Source organism: Homalodisca vitripennis, unplaced genomic scaffold, assembly GCF_021130785.1.
Source record: "Homalodisca vitripennis isolate AUS2020 unplaced genomic scaffold, UT_GWSS_2.1 ScUCBcl_3701;HRSCAF=9392, whole genome shotgun sequence".
Taxonomy (NCBI): domain Eukaryota; kingdom Metazoa; phylum Arthropoda; class Insecta; order Hemiptera; family Cicadellidae; genus Homalodisca; species Homalodisca vitripennis.
Window position 1 is genome coordinate 2,146 of NW_025779851.1, and position 24,144 is coordinate 26,289.

Here is a 24,144-nt window from a genome sequence, read left to right on the forward strand (position 1 = left end):
AAGAATACAACATTGGTCGTGCAACAATACACAACATTAAAAACAAAAAAGGACAAAATTGAATCGTTCTTCAAAAGTAGGCCTAGTGAGAAATCTGCTGTTGCAAGAAAAACCTTGAAATCAGGTGAGTTTCCCCAAGTTGAAGATGCACTTTTTGCATGGTTCATGCAAGAAAGAAGTCGGCATACACCTATTTCAGGTGATATCCTTATGGATAGGAAAAAGCCAAGTTCTTCTACAACAAAATAATGAAGGACGACTTTCGTGCCAGTGTATGTTGGTTGGACAAGTTTAAAAGACGTTTCAGGATTAGACTGTTAAGTTTAACTTGTTAAAATTCATAACAGCTGTTGAAGAAATGAACTTGACCCCAGATCAGGTGTATAACGCGGACGAGAGTGGCTTATTTTGGCGCCTTTTGCAAAAAAAAAACGTTTGTTCACAGAGCTGAAGAAAGCGCACCTGACCGCAAGTTGGCAAAAGACTGAATCACATTTATTTATGCTGTGCTGTAATGCCAATGGCACTCATAAATTACCAATGCTCGTGATCGGTAAATCAAAAAACCCCAGGTGTTTTAAGAACGTAAATTTGCCCGTGGAATACACAAACCAAACAAAAGGCTGGATGACAAAGACTCTCTTCAACGAATGGTTTCATAACAGCTTTGTTCCATCAGTCAAGATATTTTTGAAAAAAACAGAAGTTGCCTCTTAGAGCATTGTTACTTCTCGATAACTGCCCTGGGCATCCTAATGCAGACGGATTAAGGAATGGCAATATCTGTGCACTATTTTTGGCCTACTCTGACATTACTACAGGATTACGAAAAACAGAAAAAAGTGACTCTGAACAACAAAACGAAGAAACTGAGCTAAATGACTTAAGAGACGCAATTATTGAGCAGCTTCTGGATGATCCTAATGACCTGACGCAAACTGATGTAAATGACTGAAAGAAGAACAATTGTACCAAATAATGACAGACGACGAGATAGTAGCAGACATACTCGACAGCGGTGACGACGATGAAGGGGAGAGGGGAACTGATTGTGTCGCAGCTGCTCCACAGACAGTAAACACAAATCAGGCGCTGCGTGCATTCACGACGGCTATAACTTGGGCGGAGGAAAATAGTGCGTAAGCTTCTGAACTCCTTACACTCAAAGGACTTCAAGAAAAAGTGTTGAAGCATTCATTTGATGCTAAAAAACAAAAAAACTATCGAAGACTTTTTTCCTGCCTGTAATGAATAGGCCTATGCAGATTTTTCATTTTACGGTATGTAAGTTTACATATTGATTTTCAAAGTTTTTGTACTGTATCCTTCCATTGTTTATTTCACAGCCAGATTAGGCATACTGTACTGTTTGTTTATTATGTTTTATTGTGTATTTAGTTATTTTCCAATTGTACTTTTACGTTCTACTTATGTTAAACTATACTTTAACTGGTTTCTAATAAATTTCAATGTACATTTGTATGTTTTTCGTACGTTTTTTACCCATACATGCTTTAATCCGGCAATTTCGGTAATCCGACACTACCAATCCAATTGAAACATTTATCATAACGTGACTCAAAGTATGATCTGTATTGAAAATTTCCTTGTCAATACAGTACATTTTTCTATAAGCTCAAGTAATATTTAATTTTTGTCTGCCTTTCAGAGTTAATATAAATACCTGAAAACCTCTTAAAAAAATATAACAGCAAACCCAATAAAGCCATATCTCAAAATATCTATTTAACAAATGTGAGATAATAAACTATTGACATTCTGGTTCAGTCCAGTAAAAATCAATCCACACAAATTATGTTCCACTCACGGTAGAGACTACTCTCTGTCTGTTCAATCTCATAACAGTGAGATATAAAAAAAAGTAAAATAATTTTGATGAAATTCTGATGGAACTAACGTATTCTTAATATCGAGTGTATAAGAGGAGGCTTCATTTGCTATGGTGAGCAGAGCCTAATTATGTAAACGATAAACCAATATTATTGAAAAAATACATGGTAAAAATCCTTTTTGAAACTTATACTAGACATGTAAAAGAAACAATGAGACTAACCGACAAATCCTCACAGGCTTTGATGATAAGAGGCTTTATGATATTCCAGTTGGGAGGCTTATAGTCTGCCGTGGAAAAAGCACTGAGGAATGCAATGAAGCCTGTTGCACCAAACTGCTCCAATTGCCAAGGCTCACGCTCCACCCTCTTTGCAATGTGATCCAGCAAAGGCAGGTGATAATGGTTCTAAAAAGAGCAAATGTGTTACAACTAAACTATGAAAATGGTAAAAAGGCACACTGTTCCAGTTTGCCAAATACTTCACCCACCTTGTAAAGATCTACTCAAAATCCATTTGAAGTAGGTTCCGTAGAATTAATAGAATATAATACAAACATGTTAAAATAACACCTGGCATAATTTTATATATTTGATATGAAGACTAAACTTGATACAGAGACAGTGCTCGTATTTGCACATAAATAGAATATATTTGTTAACAAGTTCTGACTAATAAAAAGTTTCAAGTTTTCAATATATTACATTTGTGTGAATTTTAACTATTTCCAAACATAGACCGAAAAGGTTTAGATGTTTTTTTTTTACATATTAAATCATTTTAAATAAATTCAACTATTAGACTAATTTAATGTCTCTTCAAGATTTCAAGATGGTGGCTTTTCAAAGTTTGAAAAAAGAACGATTATTATTTTAGTTATCCTGTATCATATAGCAAAACAGAAAAGTATTTTTGAATTCTCAAACAATATTTTTATATCTTAATAGATTCTAATATAGTGACTAGCCAGGTTTAAACAATAATCCTGAGGAAGTAATGGTTAAAAAGCGTAATGTTTATCTAATTCATACTAAACTATCTACAAAATAAGAAACAAAGGCTTTTTGCTATCATGGCTTTCATCACTTGGTTAACTAACTAGTCTCAACCAATAAAAAAAATGCAAGAATGCAACCATTTCCATTTGTGAAGATTATTGTCAAGATAATTTTTACAACATTACTAAGAGATGCATTTTTAACATTTTTATACTTTTTGTATTCTTTTAAAATATTTAGATGGTGGCCGTTCAAAATTTGGAAAAGGAAAGGTTATATATCAGTAATTAGATATTGTAGAGCAAAACGGAAAAGTTTTTAAGAATTCTCAGATCACCTAAGATAATGTCAATGCTTACTGATTTTTGTTATACTTCTTGCAATTTAAAGATAGTGACCATACACAGTTTTTAATAATATACAATAAATAATGGTGAATATGATAACTGCTATAATTAATTTCTATTCTAGCTAACAGAAACTAAACTTTCAACAGAAATAGTACTTACACATGGATTAGATAAGTTCATTAGCCAGGCTAACAAAGAGTTTTAAGATAGTGGTTGTTTGTATTTATGGACAATTTTTATCTAAAATATTTAATTACATAAATCAAAAGTGAATTATTTTTAACAAGCAGTTTCAACATTCGTACTTATTTTATAATACTTCTTAATCTTTCATGATGGTTGCTATTCAAAGGTTGTAAAAGAAATTGTTATTCCCAAGAGCGCACAAAACCTGTTATATAGGGAGACGGACAGAACCTGTGGTGCATTTTATTTCTAAATTGATTGCCTAATAGTCTATTTGCAACTAAAAATAACATTTATTTTGGTACTCTTAAATAAATCACTATCAAATATATAAATTCAAACCTTACAACTTTTTAAATTTACAAAATACACAGAACTACAAATATAATTCAATTTTATCAAAACCCTAAATATTTGAATTTATTGTCACACTACAACCACGAAAGTGAGGTTTTTTTAATTCTCAGTGGAAAGGGATGGTTGCCTCCGCACGTAGTCCTTTAACAATCTTTGCACCTCCCTTACTTATGTTCGCGCCATCAGAATCTGAGACTTATAGAAGCCAATCAAATTTGAGAACTACTTTTCTCTGATGTCCTTGGGGCTTAGAAGATACGCTCCAAAGAACCTATTCTTACTTTCAGATATAGCAGAAAGTTTAACCATATATGTTCTACTGATTTTACTGCTTCACTGCAGAGTCTGCATTCATCAGTCTGACTAAGACCCACCTTCATCAGATGTTTCCTAACGTGGCCATGTCCAGTCAACAATCCTAATATCGATCTTATATCCTCCTTACTTTTGTTCTAAGAGAGCTGCTCACCCTTTAGCATAAGGAGAGATAACCATTTTAGATTGTCTTAGTCTCGGGCCCTACTCCAGTTTAAGTATGTAATCCTCTTACTCCAATCCTCCAATCTTTTACTACAGCTTTGCTGTAGGAGAAAGCTACTCCACAGCCTGGCTCAAGCCCTATCGTAAGGGATTCTGTATCTATTTTGGCAAGGGTATCTGCTTTATCGTTTCCATCAATGCTCACGTGGCCTGACAGTCAACCGAGTGTAACTCTGTTCTTCTTTGCCAGTTCCACTAGAACATTCTCACATTCCCATACTGCATTTGAGGCAAACAAGCAGGTGTTACGTGCCTTTAGTGTAGCCTGGCTATCAGAGAGGATTAAAAATTCTGCTCCTTTGGCCTCAATTGAATGAATCTTATGGCACATGATTATAATGCCATGATTTCCGTTTGGAAGACCGTGGCGTGTTTTCCCAGGGGCACTATTAAGTTAACTCCTGGTCTATATATACCAAATCCTGTTGTAGAGTCAAGGCGTGATCCATCTGTGTAAAACTTCTGGACTCCTTTGGTAGAGTAGGCCTTCTTATTACTCCATTTTCCCCTATCTCCAATAAAGACTAGGTATGGTTTACCAAAAGAGTATTTCTTAACCATACTTTCTGATACATACATTTTAGCACATTTACTCCCAAAATATTTTTCTCTGAATTTAAAAGTGGTATGATCTTGAATTTAGTACGATAAATATCTTTAAATAGTTTGTATGCAGTAGATTCTCACTAATCTAGCATAAATCAGACCATGGTATTGCCGGATTAGTGAAAACATCGGATTATTGTAGTAGGCCAATAATAAAAAATGCTTAAAACTTACAAAATGTGTGTTTTGTTATACCGAACACTACTCAAAATTACTATTGCAGTACTTGTGCACTAAATTTAAATAAGGAGCATTAAAATATTTTCTTCAAACATCCTTTTTTACGTATGTAATAATTGGTTTTTATCAATGATGTACCACACTAGAAATAAATACAGGTAGGTCTATTCCATTGGAGTAAAAAAATTATGATTTTATTTTGTTTCTTGGCCTGTACATACTTTCTCTTGAAGCCTCTTTAAAACAAAAATATCACTAGCAGACATGTCATTTTTTTCTGCCTACTTCACAAAAGTTGCAAAGGCATTCATCGCAGCATTGTTACAACCGACATCGTATTCATTTGTGAGGTTGGTAAGCTTATTGCCTTTATCAAGTCTCTTTAAAATCTTGTTCTTTTGAAGCACAGTTAAGGTTTTATGTTTGCGTTTACAATAAGACAGTTTTCACTTACTTTCTTGAAATATAAATTAAGCACAAACTACAACACTAAGTACAGTAGCAATAACACTGGCACTGTTAACGTGAACAGTGGGTAAATCACGAGACAACTGAGCGATCATAGGTTTTTAATTAATACAGTTTTCAGTAACGTATCTCAACTTGAATCTCCCACTCCATGCCCGTCAAAATATGCTGGATTACTGGAGTGCCAGATTATATAGGGTCTACTGTACTCAAACATTTTTAAACGTGGTTCAAAAACAATGCTGTTGGCATATTGATTACTAAACCACAAACTATTTAGAGAACATGTTTTCTATTCAAAATAAAAACATTGCATAATCGTTATGGTTATGGTATTGACAAGAGAGGTATTAAGCATTTTATTTTAGACAATAATATGAAGTTACATATTTTTCATGTTTGATTTCTTAGTTTGTGAGATGGTACTTGACATAAAATTTATAGTTGATAACAGGTCTGTAAAAAAGAGTCAATTGGAGCTAATAATGAATTTGTCATGGAGTGGAACAGTGTAATGGTCGTTTTGTTCTTACTTACAGCACAATAACAAGGGTAGTTAAGAACAATCAAGTGATTCTTTGAGTAACTGCATGAAGTTTTATTCACTTAAGTACATTAGGTTTTCTTTGAGGGAATAGTCCAGAAACAGAAGAAAGTACTCTATATTTTTTTAAGTAAGGCCCATATCATTTGTCGTCTAAACTCTAAATTATCTAACTGCAGACTCTGATTTCTGGGTAACACCAAAGAGTTGTTCTTTGTAATATCAAGCATCCAGAGTAAAACTGGCATGTAGCATTTTTTTACCCCTCATTGCAATTATTTTGAAAAATGCCAGTTTTCTTTTTCTTATGTAATAGTATCTTTTTACTTTGTGGAGAGAGTGAATGCCAGTTATGTTGACATGAAAGTAACAACAGAACTATCATTCCACCATACTGCTGCTACGCTTTCTTCTAAACACACATGTAACTCTCATTCACCTTTTTTTGCATTTCTTTCATATAAATTTGCTTTTAATTAAAGAGCAATCATTTGTTCTGTTATGATATACAGTACCTGCTCCAACATTAAACTTACCGAGGCAAGAAACCAAAGATGCAATGGTGAAAGAATTATCAAAATACAAAGACGTTATTTCAGAAAATTAATTTTTTCAATATATCCAAAACTACTTATTTACTCTTTTGTTAGTCACAGTCCTGATAAACATCAACACTTATACATTAACCAAGCTTTTGAGGAAGAATACCAAATTGTGTAGGTTACCCATGAATAAACAGGTTTTCCCGTGCTAACCGCAGTGAAAAATCATCGTCAGTTCATTGATTAATTTTTCATATGTGTAAGTTTTATAAACTGGTTACTGAGTGGTTGAATAAGGAGTTAAAGTTTGGCCATTTTCTAATTTTCTTTGATATTACAATTGCCTGATGTATGGCAGAACCTAAATATTTCTCCAAATCGATTTCATCTCCAAATTTGGAAACAAGCATGTTATGGGAATTATCATTCCCTTCTCAAATCATACTTCGATATGACAAAAGCACATAGCCAGTCAAATACAAAATTACCATAAAGAGGCAGTATAACTCATCTGCTGAAATATATTAGTACAATATGTGGGGGTGGGATTTATTCGAGAATGCCATGGACAATGTTTTTATAATAATAGCTTTTGGACTGTCAAATTTTTTAAACCTGCAATCAGGTTGTTTGGCCTTTATCACATTTTGGAAGAAGTGGAGCAATCTTGCTAGTGGATGGCAATTCCCTGTTGGCTAAGTATCAGTGCTATAATTTCTCTCATTACTCATGACGCTTCCCTTAATGACCCATTCTGCTTGCATTCAAAGCTGTGAGATGCTCAGTTTATTGTAATCATTACAAATCTCGCCTATAGTGATAATCTGTATCAGTACATTTCCGTTTTCAGGTTGAGTATTGAATATACTTGGGTTTCCACCTACTTCACCTTCTTCCTCCAATGCTTCAAGAATTTATGCTACTGCCAAATGTAGTCTGAAACAAGAAAATTAAAAAAACATAAAATAGTTCAATAATATAAGTTACTCTAGTATAGTGAAATATTTTACTGGTTATACTTAATTTGTATTTATAATTGTAATTAATTTATAGTAAATTTACTAATATGAAATGCAAATAAATAAACTGTAGTTGTAAAACAAATGAAACTATGTGGTAGAAGAAAATCACTGATAGTAGAGGAAATGTTTACAGAGTCAAAAACAACCAATAGAACTTAGTTCTATTTGTATAACTAACCAATAGATCACAGTATATGATACATATAATTACAGCTATGTTTTTAACATTATTTTAGAACATTGTAATATACTAAAGCAGGTATAAATTTACACTTACCTAGTAAAAGTCTCGGCAATTTTCATGTTTTTGATGCAAGGTTCACAGAAACTAAACTAAAACACTGTACTCTCAAATAATGACAATAGCAGCTTATGATGTGTGGAGGAAACTAGAGAAGAGAGCCACTAACTGCTTAAGTCAAAACTGTCATCTACTTTTAAACTTCAAAAAATAAAATCGTGGTGTGTGTCAAAAACGATCCATTGGGCATAAATTGGTTATATCCATATTACAACCAAACAAAATACTTGCATTATCATTAAGATACTATTTCTTGCTTTACTTACAGTACAGAAGAAAATAATATAATGTAAGTTAAAATAGAAAACTCAAATTACAATGAAATATAATACAATAAATCTTAATTACTATCTGAGTGAACTAATACAGAGAGGAAACATATTGAGTCTTTTCTTTAAAATGTTAAGACCCACGAAATATATTCCTCATCTTAAGATAATCAACCTTCCTATGTTATAATTTTATATATATAAAATAATTTTATACTTACAAACTTAATAAGTTTCTTTAGAATCCACAAAGTGTGTTCAAAACTATAATCTTTCTTTATAACCATATGAGCACAACCGTTACAGTACCCCTCATGGTAGTAGGAAGTGTTACCATTTGAATCAGAATGTTTCCAATAGAGTCTTGACAGAATTGATTCCATCTCATAAAAGTCCATGCTATCGAGAGAATCGGTAATTATATCTAATGTATAACAAAATAGAGTCTGGAAGTTTCCACTATAAAACTTATTGTCACAGAGCGCATAAACAATATTTGTTGCTTCTTTTAAACTTAACTGGTCTCTTCTGTTATTCAGAGCATTCACTAACAGCTGTGTGCTTCTCTCCATATTCTTTCTTTTAGACACAAATGACAAAAGTTCACTCAACTGGGACACATTGTCAAAATCACACTTAGTCTGAAGGTTGGCTTCAAAGACAATGGGCAATGCGATCTTCAATGCTTTCACAAGAGGAGTTGACTTGAAGTCTTTCATGACGAAGTCGAGGAATGTAATTTGCTGAAGGGTAAGATCATTAACCTGCTTAGACAATATCCCAAGAAGAATGTTCATGACCTTAGTGTCAGCCAGAACACCCAAATATCCCATGCACTTCAAAACTTCAATTAAATCATTTAGTTCGAGGTGGCGGATCTGTGATTTCAGCACTTCACACAGCTTCCGAAAGTCTTTGCTGTTTATCACTTGGCCGTTTGATATTTGGGAACTGTAACAATCACAGAATGGTCAGTGAGAAAATGGTGATAAAAATACACAGAGACAAATGACAGTTTATTTGATTTCTGTACCTTTGAGCTTTCTGTAGGAGAAACAGAGACTTCAATGCTTGCACAACATGTTTACTGTTCATGATTGAATGGTGGCGACTGACAGCATTAAGTACTGCATTGCTATCTTTGGCTGAACGGACATTCTGAAGAAGTATATCCTGAGAACCTGCAGGCACTACTGGCTCTGGTACAATGTCTAACACAAAAAAGAAAATTATCAATATTGCAAAAATAATCTCTGTTTTTAAATTGTTTGGATTAAACACTAAGGCTGACTGAAGTATTTTGTATTCTACTATTGAAATTCCTGAGGGAAAGCAATTAAACTATAGTCCTAATCTGACCCTGTTGGATTGATATAGCAATAGAGTCCAGTAGAGTGGACGGACTTTTGGGGATGGATCAGAGATAGTTATAGAACTATCTATATATATTGTATGGGCAACAAATTTATAAACTAAACAGACAAACAACTGATACCTCTCAATAATTGTGACATGTTTGGCGCTCCTGGCTTGTACAAGCGTAACTTTAAAGTAGTCGTCCTCACTTATTCCTTTATGGATTGCGTTGAAATATGTACTGTTTTTAGTACTTTTTTTATAACTATATTCAATTTTTTTGTTATTTGACTTTAATCATTAACCAAAGAAGCCATTTTGTTAATATTAAATAAAATAACACATATATTTAGACATAAAACTATTTAGGTTAACATTACCTCTAAATCGAACACTCAATGCAGCGCCTGTGTGAATAAAACATCCACCTTTCACCATTTGCAGCTGGCACAAGTTCTTGAGTCTTGTAAATCTCCCTATTGATCCTGTTAAAGTTGATACTGCCCCAAACATTTTTCTATCTATAAATAAAAACGAACAATTAAAAAATTGATTTTATAATTTTGAATACAAATTCAAATAAAAACATATGTGTTACGGGTTTGTGGAATCAGCACAGAAAGTATAATTCCAACCTGTTCACAAAATTTGTATCTGTAATTCACATAAAAGTAGTGTTCCTCAATAATTTTGATGTACAAAATTTGTATATGTTGATTTATTGATAAATTCTTATTTCATTCTATTTAAAGATAGGATTATGCTACAACCACAAACTTTCAAATATAAAATTCAAAAAGTCAAATTTTATCTTTGAATTTTAAAGATCATGTCAATTTATTTTTTTTTTTTTAATTGACTTTTTTTGTTTTTAGTTTCTTAAACACTTAGATTACGCTTTAGAAACTCTTTACAGACATCTGCGACATTTTCATAAGGAGCTTAACTGCTGGAGAATCTAGATCAGGCATCATAAAATAATTAACAATGAGAGACACAAATATTTTAAAACTCCTGCTACTTTTGATTGGTTCACTTCTGGATTGTTTTCTTGAATTTTATACCTGCTGTTCTATGAAATTTGGGATGAATTAACTTTATTCAAATATATATACAAATATATATATATATATATATATATATATATATATATAAATATATACAGGGTGTATATTATGTCTGGAAACACCCAAATATATCCTTTAATAATTTAAATATAAATTTGAAACCTCTTGCAATCGTGATAGAGATTGGGCATCTACTTTTTGGAACAATGTTTTTGTTATGTCACACCAACGGGGGGGGACGTCCTGCCGAGGGTATTTCGTGAATATTCTAATGGAAGCCTATACCTTGGTGATACATAATTTTAAAGGTAATAGCTTACTGAATTGAATGCCACAAACCGCATCTCAAGGGAATTATTCTATCAGAAAATAGAGCATATTTAGTATTGAAAATTTACTGATGTTCAACAATGTAATTTAACATGGTTCTTTGCCACAAAATGTGTTTACACTAATTTTTTAGCATTTTTTTTTAAATGTTCAATTAAATAAAAACAAAAATTTCATTTTAAGCTGGTTCTATTAGCACAAATTTGCCAGTTTTTATTACAGTACAATTATGGAAATACTTATGGGTTATTGATTTCTTATTACAAATAAAAAATAATGTATGCTGTTAGAAAAGTCTTACAACAAACGTTTATACCTTGCATTTGGTGTCAAAGCAATTGTTCGAACTGTGTTCCTTCTACGGTTTGACAATGAGCCAATCTTGTGTAAAATGATTCGACAGAGTTGCCTAACATTTTTCTTCAGTTATCAAAGCAATCTCCTCTATAATCCTGTTTCATTAGGTCTTCCCAAATTATGAGGCTTTCTTCTATAAACATTGGATTTTAAATGACCCCATAGGAAATAATCGATTGGTGACAAATCCGGAGATCTTGGAGGCCATTCGATTTTTCTCCTCTTCGCCAATCCATTTATGAGGAAACCTTAAAATCCAAATACTCTCTTACCCTGTCTCCCATGAATGGGGTGGAGCACCATCCTGCTGAAACCATACATTATCAAAGTATTTCTCCTGATGCAATTTTGAATAGCTGGGATTATTTCATTTTGGAGCAATATTGTAGTAAAGTTCGGCATTTAAATTTCCATTGATGAAAAAGGGTCCAACAATTTTTGTTACCTAAAATTCCACACCATACGTTCAGTTTTTGTGGTTGCTGTGAATGGGACTCAGTAATCCAATGTGGTGTTTTCACTAGCCCAGTAAACGGCAATTGTGCCTGTTAACATTGCCATTTTTAGGAAAAAAGTTGCCTCATCAGAAAAATAGTATGTTGGTCAGAAAATCTCTATTGTCATCACATTTGCGCATCATAAGTTCACACAAACTCAACTCTTCTGTCGTAATCATCCTCACTTAACTGTTGGACTAAATGAACTTTAAATGGTTTGTATTTATTAATTTTCAAAATCTTACTCACTCACAGACATAGGGTGCATATCATGTTGCTGTGCAGCTTTTCCTGAGCGATGTATGTGGTCTTCAATAAATGTTTTTGCAAAACATCTAGTGCATTTTCTTCATCTGTTGCAGATTGTATCCTACCCGACTTTGGCCGATTACGTACACTCCCTGTCATTTCAAAACGCTCAATAGTTTTTGATATTGTTGAAACACTTATGGGATTCCTTTCTGGGAAAGTGTCATTAAAACAAATTAACAGAATTTCCCGATAAGATCTTTGAACGATCGCCATATCCTCGCATCATCAACAGAGTAATTCGTCTCTCTTTCAGCACAATTCCATTAAAAATGCCCAAATAAAAACTGAACTACTGTAATAGATAACTTGTTGACAGCAATGCTATCAGAGACACTGATTAACTCGACAGGAATGATATGACCTTTGTCCAATTTGTAATTCCCAAGCTTAGAACCTGTCTAAGTGAAAGCTCCATGCTCAACAAACCTGAAACCTGTAGACCAGATGATTAATAACACAATAATGTTTCTCATAGGCTAGTGACCTTTGTCTCTTTAAACCTTACCTGCTGACTGGAAAACACCAAGTACAGATTCATAAGTAATCAGAGAAAGTGAACGACTCATAAGTTTTATTCATTGTAATAAAAACTGGTAAATTTGTACTAATGAAACCAGCTTAAAAATAAATTGTTTATTTATTTTAATTGAACATTTAAAAAATGCTAAAAAATTAGTGTAACACATTTTGTGACAAGAACCATGTTAAAAATTACATTGTTGAACATTCAGTAAAATTTTCAATACTAAAAATGCTCTATTTTCTGATAGAATAATTCCCTTGAGATGCGGTTTGTGGCATTCAATTCAGTAAGCTATTACCTTTAAAATTCTGTATCACAAGGTATAGGCTTCCATTAAGAATATCTCACGATACCCTCGGCAGGACGTCCCCCGTTGGTGTGACATAACAAAACATTGTTCCAAAAAGTAGAATGCCCAATCTCTAACTAACGATTGTAAGAGGTTTCAAATTTATATTTAAATTATTAAAGGATATATTTGGGTGTTTCCAGAACATAATATACACCCTGTTATATATATATATATATATATATACAGGGGTGATGTCATGAAGTTCTCCCCCCACTTCTACAGCACATTGTACTAGTAAAAATAATGAAAAAATGTTATATAAACATAGGTCCGAAAACGCTTCGTTAGCGAGTTACAGCTAGCGAAAGATTTCGCCTGAATTCCTGGGTAAAGAGTAAAATAAAGCCATACTGAACTTTTGGAAAGGTTAATTAAGTAAGAAATATCGTGGATTCTTATGAAATTTTTACCTGATAAAGCTAATAAAATAGGTTTCAGAATACTGTACCTGTAGTAGTTTTTGAGGGATTCAGGTTAAATGCAAAAAATACAATAACTTTGTTAAATTAGTAAATAAATACATAAAATCAACAAACATTAATTGTAGAGAATCTAATTCTGAGAAAATTGATATAATCAAAGTCTAAAATAAAACAGAAATAAGTACCAAAAAATCGATTTTATTCAGTATAATACATTACTAGCTGTAAAGAAATACCGTACGGTATTTGTATTAAAATAAAACAAAAACAAAATGTTTGTTCCTTAATGATGAGATAAATATTGAGAAAACAAGATTAACTGTTAAATAAATTTGTTTGTAAATAAAAAATATCATGTTTTATTACGTTATATTTTTTTTTTAATAAAAAATTTACATCAACATGTTCGAAAAATAAATGAAGCAAACATTTTCCTATTATTGTTTACTAATCATCGAAATGCAGTTTTTTGTTTTATTAATTCTAAGTTTGGGTAACGCACGAATAACAGCTGATCAAACAATGAGTATTCTGTACTGTTACGTTAGAACTGTGTATTAGTGGTGTTTTTGCACAAGGCTAACCTACAGCAGGAGATCGGGTTCTGTGAATCGTGTTATTAAATGCAATTTTTTCTGTGAGTTATAATTCGATTGTTTATTCAGTGAAAAATGCCTTACTTATTTACATCAGAGGAATACGCTGATATGGTTTGTATTTTGGGTTACTGTAATGGTAATGGTAGAGCTGCTGTAGAAAAATATGAACTTACGTTACCCTAATAGGAGGATTCCAGATAACCAAAACAATTTCAGGAACTTTTCGTACTCTTCGGAAACAGGAATCACTACCAAGTACTAGAACCAATTATGAACGAACTGTCCAACTTGATGATGATATTGTTATTAATGCTGTTCACCGCAGTCCAGGTGTAAGTACACACGACGTATTTCTAGGCGGATAGGAGTTTTTCGCAGTCAACGGTGTGGAGGTCACTTAATCGAAACAAATTTTATCCGTTTCATAAATAAAAGGTTCAACATCTACAGCGTAGGGGATGGTCCGCTTCGCTTGGAGTTTTGCAACTTTTTTGAATATTAATAAATCAACTCTACAAGCGTAATTTTGGTTGTACGGATGAGGCACAATTCACGTCGTGGATGGTGTCAATAACTTGCACAATGAAACACTCATGGGCAGAAGAAAATCCACATGAGGTAGTGGAACAGAACTTTCAACACCGATTTAGCGTCAATGTCTGGTGTGGCCTTTTGCACAATCGGCTTGATTGACCTTTCATATTTAACCTGGACGGCTAAATGCTGAGTTCTATTTGCATTTCCTTCAAGAAGAGTTTGCCACAGCTGTTAGAGAATGTTCCTTTACATCTCAGACAAAATTTGTACTTCCAGCATGACGGAGCACCTCCCCACTTTTCACGTGCCGTTTCTGCTTACTTAAATCATCAATTTCCTGGACACTGATTGGGTCGTGGAGGGCCTCACCCTTGGGGCCACCAAGATCACCAGATCTATCTTCCATTGGATTATTGCATCTGGTGATGGATGAAAGACATTGTATACAAGACAAAAGTGAATTCTCGTGATGAAGTTAATTGCCCGTATTATGGATTCGGCTGTGCAAATACAGGAAGTCCTGAAAAATTAAGAAACGCAAAAAAAAAGCAATACACAAACGTTTGCTGCAAAATGTATTGATAATGAATGGCCTAATTTTCGGACATCTATTATAAAAAGGTGCGTACGGTTGGCCCAACCTGATTCATTTTGCTTAAAACTAGTAATGTATTATACTGAATAAAATCGATATTTTTGGTACTTTATTTCTGTTTTTATTTTAGACTTTGATTATATCAATTTTCTCAGAATTAGATTCTCTACAATTAATGTATGTTGATTTGATTTTATGTATGTTTATATTACCAATATTAACAAAGTTATTGTACATCAAACTTAAAAAAAAACATATGTATTCGTGCCCCAATTTTTTTTGCATTTACAACCCTGAATTCCGCAAAAAACTACTACATGGTACAGTTCTGAAACCTATTTTATGTAGCTTTTATAATCAGGTAAAAAAATACATAAGAATCCACGATATTTCTTACTTAATTAACCTTTCCAAAAGTTCAGTATGGCTTTTATTTTACTCTTTACCCAGGAATTCAGGCGAAATCTTTCGCTAGCTGTAACTCGCTAACGAAGCGTTTTCGGACCTATGTTTATATAACATTTTTTTCATTATTTTTACTAGTACAATGTGCGTAGAAAGTGGGGGGAGAACTTCATGAATCACCCTGTATATATATATATATATTAGCATTTGTATATATATAGAAGGTGGCACATATGTCAGTTTCCTCAGAAGAGAAATTTAAAGGCATAGGTTAATTGAATAAAACATTTTAGGCGTGAAAACAAATTCACTATATGAAATTACTTACATATTACCATACAATGTTATAACAGTTGTTTGACATGTGCACCTTTATTTTGTATAGACGTCACACCACGACTGAGAACAGAATCACAAATTTTTAGCAATAAAGGTTTATCGTTATTAACAAATTCAAATGTATTTCTAATTAGGTTTCTGAGTTCGTCAAGATTTTGCGGTTTTGAAGCATACACAGTCTCTTTTATAATACCCCACAGTGAGCAATCACATGTGGTCAGGTCTGGCGAACGCGCAGGCCAGTTGATTTTACCACGGCGACCAATCCATTCATTAAATGTGTTATTTAAAAAATCTCGAACTTCGATACCGAAATGTGCTGGAGCACCCCACTACCTTGTTGCCAGATGAGCGAATGAAAATTGAAAACAAAATTGTTTCTGAGCTTGGGAACTACTACTTCTTGCAGCAACTGCAAGTAATTTTCTGAGTTAACATTTCCTTGAAGAAAATAGGACCAATCAGTGCAGTACTCAAAACACCTCCCCATACCATAACACCACGCACATTGAGTTCTGCTTGGATTTCGTTATGAGGAATTACATCTGACCAGTACATGTAGTTATGCTGATTAACGCGTCCATTTAGTTTGAAACATGCCTCATCACACCACAAAATTGATCGCAAGAAATTTGGATCAACCTCTTAGCGGATAATTATTCTCACAGAATTCTAATCACCTATCGGAATTATCATAGTGAAATGCTTGGAGTAAAGATGGACGGTAAGGCTTAAATTTTAATTGCATTAACATTCTTTCCACGCTTCTTCTTGATATTTCTAGTTGAGCAGATGCCTTACGAGTCAATTTACTGGGACTGGCTACAAAAGCTTGAGCAACCGACTGCAGGTTTTTTCGTTGTAAATTGATCGTGGGCGACCACACTTCGGGGCACTTAAAACCCTTCCTGTCTTTTCAAATTTCTTATTTAACTTCTGCATATACTGTTGAGTGGGTATCGCGACACCTGGATATTTACCACTAAATTTTTCAATTATTATAGCAGTATTTTTATTATGCTTCCACCACAACTGAAGGATATAAACTCGTTGTTGGGTTGTAAACATTTTAAAAACACAAACAAGCAAATAACAGACGCAAAAAGCGTCACTTTACACTAGCCACTGGAATAGAGAACAATGAACTTACTCCATGTTGCTGCCAACTCAACATTGTTACCAACCTATCGGAACAAAATACCCAATTTATGGGGAAACTGACATATGCGCCACCCTGTATATAATGTATCATAAAAGACCGCTAATATGATACTAAAAATATGGGCTTATTTCAGTAATTATTATTTCTACAGTGTATTCAGTTTTTAAACACTTATATTATTACAAACTAATAACACGTAAATAAAATATTATTACTTTACAATCGTATTTTACACATTTCTATTGATTATATTAATTATTTACCAATAAAATTGAAGATATTGGTATAAAAATTGAGTGAAAATACCTTCAATGTCATTCAATATATTGATACCACTACATATCGAGGTACTCTGGTATCGCATATTGGAATTGGCCCATTTCTACGCACTCAATGTTTAGATAGTCAAAAGCAGCTAATCATTAAGTAAATGTAACATATATTTGTAAATAAATATTTTAATATAAGAAGTTGTACGCCTTATAACTGAAGTGACACTGTTTATGTAAAGTGAGCATAGAAGGGATTCCAGCGCAGCCCTGTTGGACTTCCAGCATACTAGATTTTGAGTCCAAAACATTTTCTTCCCTTCCTTCATATATTATTGATGTCCAGTGAATACTCTAATCAATTAAAACAACCATTGCAGAAACTATACTTCTTTAATTTGGTAAAGAGAAGAGAGTTGAACATGTAGTTGAAGGCTCTAGAAAAGTGAAATGATATTAAAATGGTCACTATGCTCAGATTACGTTGGACAATCTGACAAGGGAGAGTACCAATCAGAAATACCCCTAGCCATAAATGTATAGGCTTCTGTGCACTCTGTACTTCTGGTATAAAAAGAAAAACATACCTCAAGGTAAATTCAAGCTCAGATCACGGAAGTGCTCATAAAGGCTGAACTTATCTTTTTATTATCTATAACAAAAATACCCGCAGACATAGTGGGGGAGGGGGGGTAGGTATATACCTAGATATATCACGTAATAACAAATGGTAAATATGGGGAGAGGATTACTACGTTAGTTTCATTTTAAATTTTTAATCATTATTTTTAGCTGATTTCGTCATTTGACACCTTCTTTGTCATAAATGTAATTAAAAACATGCACTATGTAAAATATTAAAAAATTGTAGTTGATATAGTAATTGTTCAGAATTACCTGATCTTACCCGATATCCTATCTCGCTTCCTGAGAACTTAATGTCAAACCAAAAGCTAACCACCCCATCTGAGGGCGTACTGATTAAGATGTTCTCCCTTTTGGAAGAAATCGTCAAAAAATTCAAGTAGGTCTTGTATAATAATACCATTATATCTTACCTAATATCCAAACCAAACAGGCCTATATCATATTCTGTTAGGCTGTAAAACACTTTCTCTACTGTTAAATAACTTAAAATCTGAAAATGCTTTAAGATCTGTAAACATGGCCTTCAAAAATATATGCAGTATAAATATTAACGACCGTATGTATATACAGACATTTTTACTCTGGCAACTTTACAATATTTTTTGTTTTTAAAAAACAAATTCTTAAAAATTAAATGAAAAACTGACAGATAACAATTACATTCAGAATATTTTTCTATCTCATAAAAGGCGCTAGTAGTTAAACAAGCTAACAGTGGTGCCTCCGGTCATCTGATTGCATCGAATGAAATACATCCCTCGAGATAGTATCAATCAGTACAATATAAAAATCCAGAAGGCTAATCACTAATCCTAAGAGCTAAAAATATCACAAATCCACCTTTAAACATATCATTCTATGTAGCAGTGCAAAGGCTGACAATGGCCGCTACTGTAGAAGTGTATAACAATTTTTTATTTGTACAACGAAGTAAAGTAATACAACACGTCTTTTCTGTCCATTCTGATACAATAATAAGTAGTATGCTTTAAAGTGAGAGAGAGAGAGAGAATATCTTTATTTTGCACTCATGACACTAATTTTTAAATAGAATATGCAGAAAAACATCACTCACTACCACCACAAAGGAAATAAACCATGACTATTTCTGTAAATGACTACACGACTAAATCTAACAAATCACGAAAAGGAAAGTCAAGAAAGAATTTACACAATAGGTAACAGGACCAAAATAACAAAGAAAAATGCTCCATAATGGAGGTAAAAAAACTATGTGCTACAGTATAATAAGAGGCTACCACCACAATAGAATCATATTTATTATTATCTAAAGTATAGAAACAAAAATGGTGACACGAATTACGTTATATAAAAACTATCTATGTTGTGTATCTATAAAAGATTCATACAATAGCTTTTTCTCTGGTTTTCCGCGTTGCAAAGTTATCAATAATGTTTTTGTAATTTAATTTTAAAGTAATGTCGTTTTGGGTGCACAGCAATAATAAGCCATTAAACTTTTCATCAACCATCGACGATCTAATTTCTGACTTCACTCTTTTCAAAGCTGAAAAGCTACGTTCAGCTGTGCAGTTCGTCACAGGTAAGGTTAGAAATATCATGAGAGCGACCTCCAAATTGGGGAATGTGTTCTCTAATCTTTTTGATTTTATGTAGGCGTGCATTTCTTTGATCTTAAAAAGGTTTTCCAAAACCATGAGTTGTTTGATATGGTTACATTCCTGGGCAGAGTCTTGCCCATCAATATCGTTCTTGTATACTTCTCCTAACAGTTTAGCTTCACAAGCCACCTCTTTGGAATTTTTTTTTTTCTAAATTTTGTAAAATCTTAAATCTTGTAACTAGATTTTTATAGGCCTCCCTTCTTTTGTTGAGCTGCGAAGCAATGTTGTCAACAATGGCAATAAACACCCCAGAGCGAAATCTTTCTCAAGGAGATGTTTCTTCCATGCTTCTGTCCTTCTTTTCATCGGGCAATATCTTTCTTTTTCTTACTTTGTCGTATACACCTTCTTCTTTTTCTCTAAGTTTCAATGCTTTCGAAATCATCAAATAAATCTCTTTTTTCACTCAAAAACAAGGATAGTGTTTCAAGTTCCTTTGTAGCACCAAATAGGTCTAAATCTTGATTTTGATGAGTCTTACTTGTTTTATCAACTCTCTCGAGAATTTCGTCCCAGATAACATGGTTTGGAAATGTCCAAGTGTTTTTAGAAACCCAGCGGCTGTGCATTGTGCTTCAAGAGCATCTTTTAATTCATGTTCACTTATTTTTAAAGCTCGAAGGGCGTCTGCCCTAGCAAACCATCTTGTGGCACTCAGGGGTTTTACAACTAGCTTTTTCTGATCTTTCTTTAATTTTCCTTCATTACTCTTTTCAATATGACTTTTTAGGATGTTCCACCTGTAAGTGGATGCCGAGAAAAAAGCATACAGCACTTGTACGAATGTAAAATATATTGTAATTTGGACACGCCTTCTCGGCAGCAAAACACCCACCAAGCTTTAGTGAGTGAGCTGCACATGGTACATAGTCAGCAAGATCATTTTTGCTTTTAATCCTTGCCTGAAGACTTGAGTATATGCCCGACGTGATTAATGCATTGTCATAACTTTCAAAACTTCCAGATTTGTGGTATACACTTGGTAAGAGTTGTATCAGGCGTTCGTTGGCGCAAGCATTGGTCAATGAAACATACCAAAGTACTACAGCCAATTGGTCTGTGTGCAACACTTCAGGTGTGGAGCCTATAATTAAAGAGCTTGCTTGATTTCATTTAAGATTTGTTTCAGTACTTCTTTGCTCATAATCTCAATAAATTCACTGCAAATGTCAGACGAAAGGTATGATACACTACCTTTGCCTTTGTTACCACGTGTTGCTATGTGTTGGGCGAGAAATGGATCAAATTCACTTATCAGCTCAAGACAGCCTAGAAAAAGTCTGTTTGATGTAGATCAAAACACTTGGTTATCACCTCTAAATGGGAGACCTCTACTTGACAAACATTGTACAACAGACACAACTCTTGTTAATCAATATTTCACTTCTTCCTAGTATTGGCTTTCAATTTGTTTGTTGACATTAGATGTGATCTTTTTTCTCAAAACAAATTTCAAAACATTAGCCCTCTAGTCGTCAGATTTTTCATGTTCCTCAGCTATGCAAAGAAATTTTCCAATCATTAAACTCTTTGCTAAAAGATGTGGATTTGTCCTCTGGTTGAAACATAAAGCAGAATTAACAAAATACCTGCAGTGTTGATTATGTGTAAATAAGGGCTGGCACACAACCACACATGACACGTCAGGTACAGCACGGAGCGCTGGGTGCGACTGTGATCTGGGTCAGATGTCAGCTTTCGGCAATGGCGAAATAAATTATGCATGCAGATACAACCACGACAATGTTTTCTCCATTATTTTGTGCCCCCTAAAAATGCCAATTGCCTAGTGCCCTAGGTACGTGCATACCGTGCTTACATTCGGTAAAACGGGCCTGGCCAAACTATGAGTAAACTTCACTTGGAAGGAGAAATTGTGGCCAAAATAGGGAAAAACAGAAAAAAGTTACGAAAACTTAAATTATCTTCAGATGAAAATAGTAGACCAACTATGCCACTCCAATTCTGCATAAATATTGACAACCCTATTATCCTCTCCACCAAAAAGTAGCCTGCCAATACAGAGTAATCTAACTGCCGATTATAGGGTTAAAAACTTATTTTGTTACAAAAGCTTGCAAAATAGTACTAGGATTTTAGTTGATACATTCACATTGCAATAAATCACTGGAATTGTGTAAGGTACGATAAGCGGACCCGGTTTTTATATCGAAATTGGCAAACGATATTACTTAATCATAACCATTGATATAATCAATCAATACTGATTAATTATTTTGCACTATTAACTTAAATAATCATATCAACAGCTGTAAACACTTTCAAATAATACACATAGGGTAATATTTCAATTTTACATAAGTAATTTTAATTATTAAAAATGGCAGTCACTTATAGAAAACTGCACGAAATTGCTTTGAAAGATGAAAGACATGTTTTTCGTGGCTTCAACATGTTGAATTCGTACTGAAAAACCCATTATGTGAAATTTGTGGGAAAGAAACAACTGTAACTGTGATACGAGCAAATATAGCCTAGTCGTCCTCAGTTTTCCTAACTTTTGTCATAATAATTTGTTTGATCACTGTAAATATTAAATTCATAAATTTTAATTTAAAACATGATTGATATTGAGGAATATAGATACTTTTATATTGATTTATAATCTAGGATGTGAGATGCGAATATTAGGTATCGATGACTACATTCTTGTCCACTTATCGTACTCTACCCCTGGAATGTTTGGGAAATATTTAAAAAGATTAGCTGGAATTGAAAAGTTTCCCTTGACTAACCTACTAGGACTGGAATGTTTCAACTTTTTACAGATTTGGTTCTATGTGAAGCATAGAAAATTTAAAGTATTTTTTTATTGAATTGGATTCCTGTAATCTTATTATTTACAATCAAAATTACAGTTGGGCAGTCTCACCTTGGATAAGAGTTTTCGCAACTTTACTCAGATATATGTATTAAAATTTAAACTTTTCTTACATATGGAATAAAACTAATTTAATCCCCTAAAACTTTCAACGTACACATCAAATCTAATAATAATAATAAAACAAACAGATAATATAACGATGCCAAACATTGAACGAATAAAGATTTAACCTCAAACATTATATCGTTCGTATTGGCAATATCAACTTTTCTATTCACAACTCAGCCAATGTTCAGCTGAATGTAAACATGTGAACTAAAAACCGAATGGATGCAATCATTGCAATGCTTTGTTCCTCCTTTTTTTACAAGTATTTTTCTACAATCAGTTCTTATGCTACAAAGAAAACTTAGTGTTACGGATACTTTCTATAACAATCGTTGATCATAACTTTTACTGTTCAGTGGTTAAAACTATTATAAAAATAATATCAAAAGTGGATTGAAATGAAAAACATATACCAGTTTTATGAAAGCGGTAACATAACTAGAAAGACCGCTCTTTACAGTCTATATGACGTATGAGTGAGTAAAAAATTGTCCATCTAATTAACAGATAAGTGATTGTCATATGTTTGTAGCCATATACTTTTATTCTGGAAATGTCGTTCTTTATTAAAGGAATAACAATGTATCTACTAATCGCTTCTTTTGTAATAATCAAGAAGCTTGAAAACTCTTTCTCAAGGAGTTGGTTTGAAAGCACTAAAAAAGGTCAAGGTTTGATTTTAAAGCAGTTCCCTATAACTTAATTCCATATGTCCATACAGGCTTCTTAGCATTTTATGCACAAAAGCAATTCCTTGTCATAGGTGGTATTTTATTTCAAATAGCCAAAACATTGTAGAAAATGTTGCATTGAGTAACTGTCACCACATCAGTTCGATAGGCTAAATAGCACACAATTAAAAAGGATGAATTAAAACGATGATGCCCTCTTGTCATGACACCACTAAACGAGACTAAAAACATACGAATATGTACAATAACAGAGTTTGTGCCATGATAAGTTGCGAATAGTAGCAGGAACGAGGAGGACTAAAATCACACACTTCAATAAAGAAATCAAACTAACAATCCATTATAAAGCTCAGTACTCGATATAAGCACAAGCGACAATGCACAATGTGACAATTATACTTCGATCCCGTTTGCTTCACGTAGGAGTTCAACAAAACACACTAAAAACCTAATTTGAAAAACTGAGATGATAGAATAGGGATCCATTATAAGTATGAAGTTAAGAGTTAGTAAGTCCATACCTTTGACAAATTTTGCATTGGAAAATAAATGTTTTCTTATCTGGAGGTATAAAAACAATCTTAGCATTCAACAATAATTCAACTTTAAAGATATCTTTATTGTTATGGGTAGGTTCTAAATCTACACAAATATGGATATGTGGACGTTTGGTTTAAAGCTCAGTACCGTAAATTAGTAGCATTTGTAATTGAGTGTCCAAAATCTTCTATACCGGTAGTAGTTTTAATTTCAGCAAGGTCATTTTGAAAAATGCATATTTTTAAAAACAGTTAAATAATCCTGTTCTTTTTTTAATTAATTATATGAATGCTTCCCTTTTATTCAGTTATATACCTAACTAATGAC

The 24,144-nt window shown here is 33.2% G+C and overlaps 1 protein-coding gene across 1 annotated transcript; it reads right to left on the bottom strand.

Annotated features, from left to right (window-relative positions):
- Window positions 1-2,074: 2,074 nt before the first annotated feature.
- Window positions 2,075-22,797, bottom strand: LOC124372658 (the record flags this gene model as incomplete). Its single annotated transcript, XM_046831067.1, is given in 5 exon segments — window positions 2,075-2,260; window positions 8,438-9,167; window positions 9,250-9,427; window positions 9,953-10,093; window positions 22,526-22,797. Coding segments are annotated over 4 exon segments (1,227 nt in total), but the record flags the coding sequence as incomplete, so codon positions are not given.
- Window positions 22,798-24,144: the final 1,347 nt, after the last annotated feature.